The following is a 14,059-nucleotide window of genomic DNA, read 5'->3' on the forward strand; positions in this document are numbered from 1 at the left end:
GAGGTGGAAAGATGGAGTGAAAAAGATTTTGTGTGATCGGGGCCTGAACATGCAGGAGGGTGAAAGGAGGGCAAGGAATACAGTGAATTGGATCGATGTGGTATACCGGGGTTGACGTACTGTCAGTGGATTGAATCGGCATGTGAAGCGTCTGGGGTAAACCATGGAAAGCTGTGTAGGTATGTATATTTGCGTGTGTGGACGTGTATGTATATACATGTGTATGGGGGTGGGTTGGGCCATTTCTTTCGTCTGTTTCCTTGCGCTACCTCACAAACGCGGGAGACAGCGACAAAGCAAAAAAAAAAAAATATATATATATATATATATATATACACATGTACATACTTCATACTTGATGCTTTCATCCATTCCCATCGCCACCCCACCACACATAAAATGGCACCTCCCTTCCCCTGCACATGCATGCGGTAGCGCTAGGAAAAGACAACAAAGGCCAGATTTGTTTACACTCATTCTCTAGCTGTCATGTGTAATGCACCAAACCTACAGCTCCCTTTCCACATCCAGGCCCCACAAAACTTTCCATGGTTTACCCCAGACACTTCACGTGCCCTGGTTCAATCTATTAACAGCACGTCGACCCCGGCATACCACATCATTCCTATTCACTCTATTCCTTGCACACCTTTCACCCTCCTGTATCTTCAGGCCCCGATCACTCAAAATCTTTTTCATTCCATCCTTCCACCTCCAATTTGGTCTCCCACTTCTCGTTTCCTCCACCTCTGACACATATATCCTCTTTGTCATTCTTTCCTCACTCATTCTCGCCATCTGACCAAACCATTTCATTACATCCTCTTCTGCTCTCTCACCCACACTCTTTATTACCACACATCTCTCTTACCCTTTCATTACTTACTCCATCAAACCACCTCACACCACATATTGTCCTCAAACATCTCATTTCCCACACATCCACACTTCTCTGCACAACCCTATCTATAGCCCATGCCTCACAACCATATAGCATTGTTGGAACCACTATTCCTTCAAACATACCCATTTTTGCTCTCCAAGATAATGTTCTTGCCTTCCACACATTTTTCAATGTTCCCAGAACCTTTGCCCCCTCCCCCACCCTGTGACTCACTTCTGCTTCCATGCTTCCATCTGCTACTAAACCCACTCCCAGATATCTAAAACACTTCACTTCAGTTTATCTCCATTCAAACTTAACTCCCAACTGACTTGTCCCTCAACCCTACTCAACCTAACAAACCTGCTCTTATTCACATATACTCTCAGCTTTCTTCTTTCACACACTTTAACAAACTTAGTCACCAGCTTATGCAGTTTTTCACCCGAATCAGCCACCAGCACTGTATCATCAGCAAACAACAACTGACTCACTTCCCAAGCCCTCTCATCCACAACAGACTGCGTACTTGCCCCTCTTTCCAAAACTCTTGCATTCACCTCCCTAACAACCTCATCCATAAACAAAGGAAACAACCATGGAGACATCACGCACCCCTGCCAGAAACTAACATTCACTAGAAACCAATCACTTTCCTCTCTTCCTACTCGTACACATGCCTTACATCCTCGATAAAAACTTTTCACTGCTTCTCACAACGTACCTCCCACACTCTTGATACCTTCCACATTCTAGGGAGAATAAAAAGATGTTTTGGAAGGAGGTAAACAAAGTGCATTAGACAAGAGAACAAACGGGAACATCGGTGAAGGGGACAAATGGGGAGGTAATAACAAGCAGTGATGAAGTGAGAAGATGGAGTGAATATTTTGAAGGTTTGTTGAATGTGTGTGATAACAGAGTGGCAGATAAAGGGTGTTGTGGTTGGGGTGGAGAGCAAAGTGAGAGGGTCAGGGAGAATGGTTTGGTGAACAAAGAAGAGGTAGTGAAAGCTTTGCGGAAGATAAAAGCCAGCAAGGCGGCAGGTTTGGATGGCATTGCAGAGGAATTTATCAAAAAAAAAGGGGTGACTTTTGTTGATTCGTTGGTAAGGATATTCAATGTAAGTATGGATCATGAAGTGCCTGAGGATTGGCGGAATGCATGCATAGTGCCAATGTACAAAGGCAAAGGGGATAAAGGTGAGTGTTGAAATTACAGAGGTATAAGTTTGTTGAGTATTCCTGGGAAATTATACAGGAGGGTATTGACTGACAGGGTGAAGGCATGTACAGAGCATCAGACTGGAGAAGAGCAGTGTGGTTTCAGAAGTGGTAAAGGATGTGTGGCTCAGGTGTTTGCCTTAAAAAATGTATATGAGAAATACTTAGAAAAACAGATGGATTTGTATGAAGCATTTACGGATCTGGAGAAGGCATATGATAGGGTGGATAGAGAGGCTTTGTGGAAGTTTTTAAGAGTACATGATGTGGAAGGTAAGTTGCTAGAAGCAGTGAAAAGTTTTTACTAAGGATGTAAGGCATGAGTACAAGTAGGAGGAGAGGAAAGTGATTGGTTCCCAGAGAATGTTGGTTTGCGGCAGGGGTACATGATGTCTCCATGGTTGTTTGATTTGTTATGGATGGGGTGGTTAGGGAAGTGAATGCAAGAGTTTTGGAGAGAAGGGCAAGCATGCAGTCTGTTCTGGATGAGAGGGCATGGGAAGTGAGTCAGTTCTTGTTCACTGATGATACAGCGCTGGTGGCTGAATCAAGTGAGAAACTGCAGAGGTTGGTGACTTAGTTCGGTAAAGTGTGTGAAAGAAGAAAGTTGAGAGTATATGTGAATAAGAGCAAGGTTATTAGGTTTAGTTGGGTTTAGGAACAACTTAATTGGGAGGTAAGTTTGAATGGAGAAAAACTGGTGGAAGTGAAGTGTTTTAGATATCTGGGAGTGGACTTAGCAGCGGATGGAACCATGGAAGCCAAAGTGAGTCACAGGATGGGGGAGTGATGAAGAATGTGTGGAAGGTGAGAACGTTATCTTGGAGAGCAAAAATGGGTAGTTTGAAGGAATATTGGTTCCAACAATGTTATATGCTTGTGAGGCAAGGGCTATGGATAGGGTTGTGCAGAGGAGGGTGGATGTGCTGGAAATGAAATGTTTGAGGGTGATATGTGGTTTGATCGAGTAATTAATGAAAGAGTAAGGGAGAGAATGAGTGAGGAAAAATTGACATAGAGGATATATGTGTTAGAGGTGGAGGGAAGAAGGAGAAGCAGGAGACCAAATTGGAGGTGGAAGGATGGAGTGAAAAAGATTTTGAGTGATCAGGACCTGAACATGCAGGAGGGTGGGAGGCGAGCAAGGAATAGAGTTAAGTGGAACGATGTGGTATACCAGGATCGACATGCTGTCAACGGATTGAACCAGGCACATGAAGCATCTGGGGTAAACCATGGAAAGGTCTGTGGGACCTGGACGTGGAAAGGGAGCTGTGGTTTGGATGCATTACGCATGACAGCTAGAGACAGTGTGAACGAATATGGCCTTTTTCTCTCTTCCTAGCCCTACCTCACTTGGGGGGAGGGTGTTATGTTGTGTGTGGCAGGGTGGTGGCAAGAATGGATGAAGGCAGCAATTATGAATATGTACATGTGCATATATGTAGTATATGTCTATGTATGTACCTGTATGTATATGGTGAAATGTATATGTATGTATATGTGCATGGAGAGAATGAGTGAGGAAAGATTGACAAAGAGGATATGTGTCGGAGGTGGAGGGAACGAGGAGAAGTGGGAGACCAAATTGGAGGTGGAAAGACAGAGTGAAATAGATTTTGAGTGATCGGGGCCTGAATATGCAGGAGGGTGAAAGACATGCAAGGAATAGAGTGAATTGGAACGATGTGGTATACTGGGGTCGACGTGCTATCAATGGATTGAACTAGGGCATGTGAAGCATCAGGGATAAACCATGGAAAGTACTGTGGAGCCTGGATGTGGAAAGGGAGCTGTGGTTTCGGTGCATTATTACATGACAGCTAGAGACTGAGTGTGAACGAATGTGGGCTTTGTTTTCTTTTCCTAGCGCTACCTCGCACACATGAGGGAGGAGGGGGTTGTTATTTCATGTGTGGCAAGGTGGCGATGGGAATGAATAAAGGCAGATAGTATGAATTATTTTTTTGTTTTTTTTTGTTTTTGCTTTGTCGCTGTCTCCCGCGTTTGCGAGGTAGCGCAAGGAAACAGACGAAAGAAATGGCCCAACCCACCCCCATACACATGTATATACATACGTCCACACACGCAAATATACATACCCACACAGCTTTCCATGGTTTACCCCAGACGCTTCACATGCCCTGATTCAATCCACTGACAGCACATCAACCCCGGTATACCACATCGATCCAATTCACTCTATTCCTTGCCCTCCTTTCACCCTCCTGCATGTTCAGTCCCCGATCACACAAAATCTTTTTCACTCCATCTTTCCACCTCCAATTTGGTCTCCCACTTCTCCTCGTTCCCTCCACCTCCAACACATACATCCTCTTGGTCAATCTTTCCTCACTCATTCTCTCCATGTGCCCAAACCGTTTCAAAACACCCTCTTCTGCTCTCTCAACCACGCTCGTTTTATTTCCACACATCTCTCTTACCCTTACGTTACTTACTCGATCAAACCACCTCACACCACACATTGTCCTCAAACATCTCATTTCCAGCACATCCATCCTCCTGCACACAACTCTATCCATAGCCCACGCCTCGCAACCATACAACATTGTTGGAACCACTATTCCTTCAAACATACCCATTTTTGCTTTCCGAGGTAATGTTCTCGATTTCCACACATTCTTCAAGGCTCCCAAAATTTTCGCCCCTTCCCCCACCCTATGATCCACTTCCGCTTCCATGGTTCCATCCACTGCCAGATCCACTCCCAAATATCTAAAACACTTTACTTCCTCCAGTTTTTCTCCATTCAAACTTACCTCCCAATTGACTTGACCCTCAACCCTACTGTACCTAATTACCTTGCTCTTATTCACATTTACTCTTAACTTTCTTCTTTCACACACTTTACCAAACTCAGTCACCAGCTTCTGTAGTTTCTCACATGAATCAGCCACCAGCGCTGTATCATCAGCGAACAACAACTGACTCACGTCCCAAGTGAGGTGCCTGAGGATTGGCGGAATGCGTGCATAGTGCCATTGTACAAAGGCAAAGGGGATAAGAGTGAGTGCTCAAATTACAGAGGTATAAGTTTGTTGAGTATTCCTGGTAAATTATATGGGAGGGTATTGATTGAGAGGGTGAAGGCATGTACAGCGCATCAGATTGGGGAAGAGCAGTGTGGTTTCAGAAGTGGTAGAGGATGTGTGGATCAGGTGTTTGCTTTGAAGACTGTATGTGAGAAATACTTAGAAAAGCAAAGGGATTTGTATGTAGCATTTATGCATCTGGAGAAGGCATATGATAGAGTTGATAGAGATGCTCTGTGGAAGGTATTAAGAATATATGGTGTGGGAGGCAAGTTGTTAGAAGCAGTGAAAAGTTTTTATCGAGGATGTAAGGCATGTGTACGTGTAGGAAGAGAGGAAAGTGATTGGTTCTCAGTGAATGTAGGTTTGCGGCAGGGGTGTGTGATGTCTCCATGGCTGTTTAATTTGTTTATGGATGGGGTTGTTAGGGAGGTGAATGCAAGAGTTTTGGAAAGAGGGGCAAGTATGAAGTCTGTTGGGGATGAGAGAGCTTGGGAAGTGAGTCAGTTGTTGTTCGCTGATGATACAGCGCTGGTGGCTGATTCATGTGAGAAACTGCAGAAGCTGGTGACTGAGTTTGGTAAAGTGTGTGGAAGAAGAAAGTTAAGAGTAAATGTGAATAAGAGCAAGGTTATTAGGTACAGTAGGGTTGAGGGTCAAGTCAATTGGGAGGTGAGTTTGAATGGAGAAAAACTGGAGGAAGTGAAGTGTTTTAGATATCTGGGAGTGGATCTGGCAGCGGATGGAACCATGGAAGCGGAAGTGGATCATAGGGTGGGGGAGGGGGCGAAAATTCTGGGAGCCTTGAAAAATGTGTGGAAGTCGAGAACATTATCTCGGAAAGCAAAAATGGGTATGTTTGAAGGAATAGTGGTTCCAACAATGTTGTATGGTTGCGAGGCGTGGGCTATGGATAGAGTTGTGCACAGGAGGATGGATGTGCTGGAAATGAGATGTTTGAGGACAATGTGTGGTGTGAGGTGGTTTGATCGAGTAAGTAACGTAAGGGTAAGAGAGATGTGTGGAAATAAAAAGAGCGTGGTTGAGAGAGCAGAAGAGGGTGTTTTGAAATGGTTTGGGCACGTGGAGAGAATGAGTGAGGAAAGATTGACCAAGAGGATATGTGTGTCGGAGGTGGAGGGAACGAGGAGAAGAGGGAGACCAAACTGGAGGTGGAAAGATGGAGTGAAAAAGATTTTGTGTGATCGGGGCCTGAACATGCAGGAGGGTGAAAGGAGGGCAAGGAATAGAGTGAATTGGAGCGATGTGGTATACCGGGGTTGACGTGCTGTCAGTGGATTGAATCAAGGCATGTGAAGCGTCTGGGGTAAACCATGGAAAGCTGTGTAGGTATGTATATTTGCGTGTGTGGACGTATGTATATACATGTGTATGGGGGTGGGTTGGGCCATTTCTTTCGTCTGTTTCCTGGCACTACCTCGCAAACGCGGGAGACAGCGACAAAGCAAAAAAAAAAAAAAAAACAATATACATATACATACACACGCACATATACACACACACACACATAGACATATATATACATATGAAAAAGTAAGAAATAATTTAGAAAACTGAAACTTCTAGCTTGCAATGAAATGAGAAAATGAATGTCACATAATGGTTCAACCTCTGGCTATGGAAAAGGGAAATGTATAATTTATTTACACAAACGTTAATAGTAGTTCTCATCAATTTAACCACTGTATCAATAAGCTTCAATGTCTAAGCTACATTTTTTTTTCAATTTCACTATTTTCTTGTCAAAGCACCATGTATGAAAACTATCACTCCAGTAACACAACTATAAATATTTACTTCCCCTTTAAAAAAGTTCTGGGGAAGTCTGTCTCGATACACTGCGGAACACTCTACTACCTGGCGAGGTTTGTGTTGCAATGGTTCTTGATTCACAAATGTAGTAGCATCACCCCATTATGAAGGTTCTTTTCCTGCTGGCCAAATCCTGCTTCAGCAGCTTGTTCACTAGACTTCCTTCCTGATGGCGCGGGAAGGTTGTCATATAAAGTCCTTATTCTGGAGCTCCCGATGACGTAGATTTACTGCAGCAGGGACTACTGTCGTGGTCTTAGCTGCAGTGCTCCTCCTTAGCCGTGAGACAAACCTGTGGTGGCAGGCCATGCCAGCCGAGCGCTGTGGCCACCTGCACACGAGATGCTTCACACTGGCACGCTGAACACCTTCCTGATGTCTTCACTGCTTGGGGTGGAGTACTGCTTCTCTCATGCTCACCATGGCAACTTTGACCAGCGGCACAAGACCAGCTAAGTAAGTGTATGCAAATCATCGCCCTTCATGCGACTGGTTCCACAGTGGCAAAGTGGATCAGAAGAATATGGAATTCAAAACCTTATTGCTGTAAAATACTCCCTTTCCAAACTCAGTCATACCTTTACTGCACATGATATGCATAATATAAAGTATGAATTATGTACGTGTATATATGTATATGTCTGTGTGTGTATATATATGTATACACTGAAATGTATAGGTATGTATACTTGCATGTGTGGATGTGTATGTTTATATATGTGTATGTGGGTAAGTTGGGCCATTCTTTCGTCTGTTTCCTTGCGCTACCTCGCTAACGCAGGAGACAGCGACAAAGCAAAATAAATATAAATAAATATGTGCATGCGTGGGCGTTTATGAATATACAGGTGTATGCGGGTGGGTTGGGCCATTCCTCATCTGTTTCCTCATGCTACCTCGCTAATGCTGGAGATGGTAGTTAAGTATAATAATAATAAACCATTACTTGAATATATGTATGATAAGTAAATGCAATTATGTATCTACCTTGTCCTTTTCTGACTGCAGCTGCTCCAATGCAAGCTTCCTATTTTCAGCCAGTTGCTCAGCCAACTCTAAACGATTGGTCAGATTTTCTGTCAAAGATTCTGCTGCTTTGAGTTTCACCTTCAGCCCTGATGTCTGCAAAATCATGCATAAAGCTACACTAAAAGTCAGTTTATCCACCTATCTTTCTATCACCTTTTTAAATGCATTCAGTTTTTTCATTAAATGGACAAAGGAATTACAGTCTTTCAGCTTACTATCATATACTCTCAAATCATCTTAAAAAACTGCAACATAAAAGTATATCATACTATTTATGTTTAGTACTGTACATCCAAACTTTCAAAAAATAGAAGGAAGTGCTGGAGACAAAAAGAGAGTGCATATGGTTGCAACCTTTAAGAAAAGCAGTTGCTTAAAACTTGGATGACAGTGGGCCTGGCTAGTCTCAACCTATACACCAGACCTTGAAAGCCAATTCATGGTGACTGGTAGACATATTATTCTCATCCTTATATGTTCCAACAGTACTGAAATCCAAATGGTAATTGCCAAGCTCAAAATTTCCTAAAACAATTTCAAAAATGCATATTTTTCAATTACTATCTATAAACTCTATCCTACATACTCGTAACTAAGCGATAACAAAACGTTCTACATAAAATAAAACAAAATTCAGGGGCAAAACAGGCGATACAAATGAGCTCAGAAATTACCTCTGCAGCTATCATCTCCTTCTCCTGGCGCAAATGATTCAGAGTCTTTGCCGAGTCTTCTGCTGCCTTCACTAATTTGGTGACCTCTGTCTCTAATTGATTGCTCCTACTAACAGCTGCTTTACAATCCTTTTCAACGGATGCAGTCTGAAAATAGAAGGTCTTGTAAAAACATGAAAATCACATGATATAATATCTGTAGAACATGAGGCCCTGCATCCTGATGGTTCATACAGCAACATTTCGGTTATGGCATTTCAGTATGCATTAAAGTATTGCTCAGATACCAATATTCAACCCCTTGCAACTGTGAGAGACTTGAAAAAAAAAATCATACTTACAATATTTTTAATGTAACATAAATAATATTCTTTTGTTTTAAGGCATGTGTATGTGTAGGAAGAGAGGAAAGTGATTGGTTCTCAGTGAATGTTGGTTTGCGGCAGCGGTGCATGATGTCTCTATGGTTGTTTAATTTGTTTATGGATGGGGTTGTTAGGGAGGAGAATGCAAGAGTTTTGGAAAGAGGGGTAAGTATGCAGTCTGTTGTGGATGAGAGAGCTTAGGAAGTAAGTCAGTTGTTCTTCACTGATGATACAGCTCTGGTGGCTGATTCGGGTGAGAAACTGCAGAAGCTGGTGACTGAGTTTGGTAAAGTGTGTCAAAGAAGAAAGCTGAGAGTAAATGTGAATAAGAACAAGGTTCTTAGGTACTGTAGGGTCGAGGGACAAGTCAATTGGGAGGTAAGTTTGAATGGAGAAAAACTGGAGGAAGTGAAGTGTTTAAGATATCTGGGAGTGGATTTGGCAGCAGATGGAACCATAGAAGCGGAAGTGAATCACAGGGTGGGGGAGGGGGTGAAAGTTCTGGGAGCATTGAAAAATGTATGGAAGTCGAGAACGTTATCTTGCAAAGCCAAAATGGGTATGTTTGAAGGAATAGAGGTTCCAACAATGTTATATAGTTGCAAGGCGTGGACTATAGATAGATTTGTGTGGAGGAGGGTGGATGTGCTGGAAATGAGATGTCTGAGGTCAATATGTGGTGTGAGGTGGTTTGATCAAGTAAGTAATGAAAGGGTAAGAGAGATGTGTGGTAATAAAAAGAGTGTGGGTGAGAGAGCAGAATAGGGTGTTTTGAAATGGTTTGGTCACATGGAGAGAATGAGTGAGGAAAGACTGACTAAGAGGATATATGTGTCAGAGGTGGAGGGAACGAGGAGAAGTGGGAGACCAAATTGGAGGTGGAAAGATGGAGTGAAAAAGATTTTGAGTGACTGAGGCCTGAACAAGTAGGAAGGTGAAAGGTGTGCAAGGATTAGAGTGAATTGGAACGACGTGGTATACCGGGGTCGACGTGCTGTCAATGGATTGAACCAGGGCATGTGAAGCATCTGGGGTAAACCATGAAAAACTTTGTGGGGCCTGGATGTGGAAAGGGAGCTGTGGTTTTGGTGCATTATACACGAAAGCTAGAGACTGAGTGTGAACGAATGTGGCCTTTGTTGTCTTTTCCTAGCGCTACCTCGCACACATTTGGGGGGAGGAGGTTGTCATTTCATGTGTGGCGGGGTGGCAATGGGAATGAATAAGGGCAGACAGTATGAATTATGTACATGTGTATATATGTATATGTCTGTGTGTGTGTATATATACATTTTTCATATGTATATATATGTATGTGTGTGTGTGTATATGTGCGTATGTATGTGTATGTGTGTGTATGTGTATATATATATATTTTTTTTTTTTTTATACTTTGTCGCTGTCTCCCGCGTTTGCGAGGTAGCGCAAGGAAACAGACGAAAGAAATGGCCCAACCCCCCCATACACATGTACATACACACGTCCACACACGCAAATATACATACCTACACAGCTTTCCATGGTTTACCCCAGACGCTTCACATGCCTTGATTCAATCCACTGACAGCACGTCAACCCCTGTATACCACATCGCTCCAATTCACTCTATTCCTTGCCCTCCTTTCACCCTCCTGCATGTTCAGGCCCCGATCACACAAAATCTTTTTCATTCCATCTTTCCACCTCCAATTTGGTCTCCCTCTTCTCCTCGTTCCCTCCACCTCCGACACACATATCTTCTTGGTCAATCTTTCCTCACTCATTCTCTCCATGTGCCCAAACCATTTCAAAACACCCTCTTCTGCTCTCTCAACCACGCTCTTTTTATTTCCATACATCTCTCTTACCCTTACGTTACTTACTCGATCAAACCACCTCACACCACACATTGTCCTCAAACATCTCATTTCTAGCACATCCATCCTCCTGCGCACAACTCTATCCATAGCCCACGCCTCGCAACCATACAACATTGTTGGAACCACTATTCCTTCAAACATACCCATTTTTGCTTTCCGAGATAATGTTCTCGACTTCAACACATTCTTCAAGGCTCCCAGAATTTTCGCCCCCTCCCCCACCCTATGATCCACTTCCGCTTCCATGGTTCCATCCGCTGCAAGATCCACTCCCAGATATCTAAAACACTTCACTTCCTCCAGTTTTTCTCCATTCAAACTCACCTCCCAATTGACTTGACCCTCAACCCTACTGTATCTAATAACCTTGCTCTTATTCACATTTACTCTTAACTTTCTTCTTCCACACACTTTACCAAACTCAGTCACCAGCTTCTGCAGTTTCTCACATGAATCAGCCACCAGCGCTGTATCATCAGCGAACAACAACTGACTCACTTCCCAAGCTCTCTCATCCCCAACAGACTTCATACTTGCCCCTCTTTCCAAAACTCTTGCATTTACCTCCCTAACAACCCCATCCATAAACAAATTAAACAACCATGGAGACATCACACACCCCTGCCGCAAACCTACATTCACTGAGAACCAATCACTTTCCTCTCTTCCTACACATACACATGCCTTATATGTATATATTATCCCTGGGGATAGGGGTGAAAGAATACTTCCCACACATTCCTCGCGCGTCGTAGAAAGCGACTAGAGGGGATGGGAGCGGGGGGCCAGAAATCCTCCCCTCCTTGTATTTTTTTTTTTTTTTAACTTTCTAAAATGGGAAACAGAAGAAGGAGTCACGCGGGGAGTGCTCATCCTCCTCGAAGGCTCAGATTGGGGTGCCTAAATGTGTGTGGATGTAACCAAGATGTGAAAAAAGGAGAGATAGGTAGTATGTTTGAGGAAAGGATCCTGGATGTTTTGGCTCTGAGTGAAACGAAGCTCAAGGGTAAAGGGGAAGAGTGGTTTGGGAATGTCTTGGGAGTAAAGTCAGGGGTTAGTGAGAGGACAAGAGCAAGGGAAGGAGTAGAAGTACTCCTGAAACAGGAGTTGTGGGAGTATGTGATAGAATGTAAGAAAGTAAATTCTCGATTAATATGGGTAAAACTGAAAGTTGATGGAGAGAGATGGGTGATTATTGGTGCATATGCACCTGGGCATGAGAAGAAAGATCATGAGAGGCAAGTGTTTTGGAAGCAGCTGAATGAGTGTTAGTGGTTTTGATGCACGAGACCGGGTTATAGTGATGGGTGATTTGAATGCAAAGGTGAGTAATGTGGCAGTTGAGGGAATAATTGGTATACATGGGGTGATCAGTGTTGTAAATGGAAATGGTGAAGAGCTTGTAGATTTATGTGCTGAAAAAGGACTGATGATTGGGAATACCTGGTTTAAAAAGCGAGATATACATAAGTATACTTATGTAAGTAGGAGAGATGGCCAGACAGCGTTATTGGATTACGTGTTAATTGACAGGCGCGCGAAAGAGAGACTTTTGGATGTTAATGTGCTGAGAGGTGCAACTGGAGGGATGTCTGATCATTATCTTGTGGAGGCTAAGGTGAAGATTTGTATGGGTTTTCAGAAAAGAAGAGTGAATGTTGGGATGAAGAGGGTGGTGAGAGTAAGTGAGCTTGGGAAGGAGACTTGTGTGAGGAAGTACCAGGAGAGACTGAGTACAGAATGGAAAAAGGTGAGAACAATGGAAGTAAGGGGAGTGGGGGAAGAATGGGATGTATTTAGGGAATCAGTGATGGATTGCACAAAAGATGCTTGTGGCATGAGAAGAGTGGGAGGTGGGTTGGTTAGAAAGGGTAGTGAGTGGTGGGATGAAGAAGTAAGAGTATTAGTGAAAGAGAAGAGAGAGGCATTTGGACGATTTTTGCAGGGAAAAAATGCAATTGAGTGGGAGATGTATAAAAGAAAGAGACAGGAGGTCAAGAGAAAGGTGCAAGAGGTGAAAAAAAGGGCAAATGAGAGTTGGGGTGAGAGAGTATCATTAAATTTTAGGGAGAATAAAAAGATGTTCTGGAAGGAGGTAAATAAAGTGCGTAAGACAAGGGAGCAAATGGGAACTTCAGTGAAGGGCACAAATGGGGAGGTGATAACAAGTAGTGGTGATGTGAGAAGGAGATGGAGTGAGTATTTTGAAGGTTTGTTGAATGTGTTTGATGATAGAGTGGCAGATATAGGGTGTTTTGGTCGAGGTGGTGTGCAAAGTGAGAGGGTTAGGGAAAATGATTTGGTAAACAGAGAAGAGGTAGTAAAAGCTTCGCGGAAGATGAAAGCCGGCAAGGCAGCAGGTTTGGATGGTATTGCAGTGGAATTTATTAAAAAAGGGGGTGACTGTATTGTTGACTGGTTGGTAAGGTTATTTAATGTATGTATGACTCATGGTGAGGTGCCTGAGGATTGGCGGAATGCGTGCATAGTGCCATTGTACAAAGGCAAAGGGGATAAGAGTGAGTGCTCAAATTACAGAGGTATAAGTTTGTTGAGTATTCCTGGTAAATTATATGGGAGGGTATTGATTGAGAGGGTGAAGGCATGTACAGAGCATCAGATTGGGGAAGAGCAGTGTGGTTTCAGAAGTGGTAGAGGATGTGTGGATCAGGTGTTTGCTTTGAAGAATGTATGTGAGAAATACTTAGAAAAGCAAATGGATTTATATGTAGCATTTATGGATCTGGAGAAGGCATATGATAGAGTTGATAGAGATGCTCTGTGGAAGGTATTAAGAATATATGGTGTGGGAGGCAAGTTGTTAGAAGCAGTGAAAAGTTTTTATCAAGGATGTAAGGCATGTGTACGTGTGGGAAGAGAGGAAAGTGATTGGTTCTCAGTGAATGTAGGTTTGCGGCAGGGGTGTGTGATGTCTCCATAGTTGTTTAATTTGTTTATGGATGGGGTTGTTAGGGAGGTGAATGCAAGAGTTTTGGAAAGAGGGGCAAGTATGAAGTCTGTTGGGGATGAGAGAGCTTGGGAAGTGAGTCAGTTGTTGTTCGCTGATGATACAGCGCTGGTGGCTGATTCATGTGAGAAACTGCAGAAGCTGGTGACTGAGTTTGGTAAAGTGTGTGGAA

General features: G+C 43.2%; 1 protein-coding gene across 7 annotated transcripts in view; it reads right to left on the bottom strand.

Annotated features, from left to right (window-relative positions):
* Window positions 1–14,059, bottom strand: part of LOC139758668 (uncharacterized) — a 260,280-nt gene that overhangs the window by 179,791 nt on the left and 66,430 nt on the right. For all 7 annotated transcript variants that reach the window (XM_071680307.1, XM_071680288.1, XM_071680282.1 and 4 more), the window contains 2 exons: window positions 8,696–8,842; window positions 7,980–8,114 (listed from right to left, as the gene is read on the bottom strand). In XM_071680307.1, coding sequence (XP_071536408.1) covers window positions 7,980–8,114; window positions 8,696–8,842 — 282 coding nt within the window. The remainder of the gene's footprint in view (window positions 1–7,979; window positions 8,115–8,695; window positions 8,843–14,059) is intronic.

The sequence above is a fragment of the Panulirus ornatus genome, chromosome 2 (assembly GCF_036320965.1).
Source record: "Panulirus ornatus isolate Po-2019 chromosome 2, ASM3632096v1, whole genome shotgun sequence".
NCBI classification, from domain to species: domain Eukaryota; kingdom Metazoa; phylum Arthropoda; class Malacostraca; order Decapoda; family Palinuridae; genus Panulirus; species Panulirus ornatus.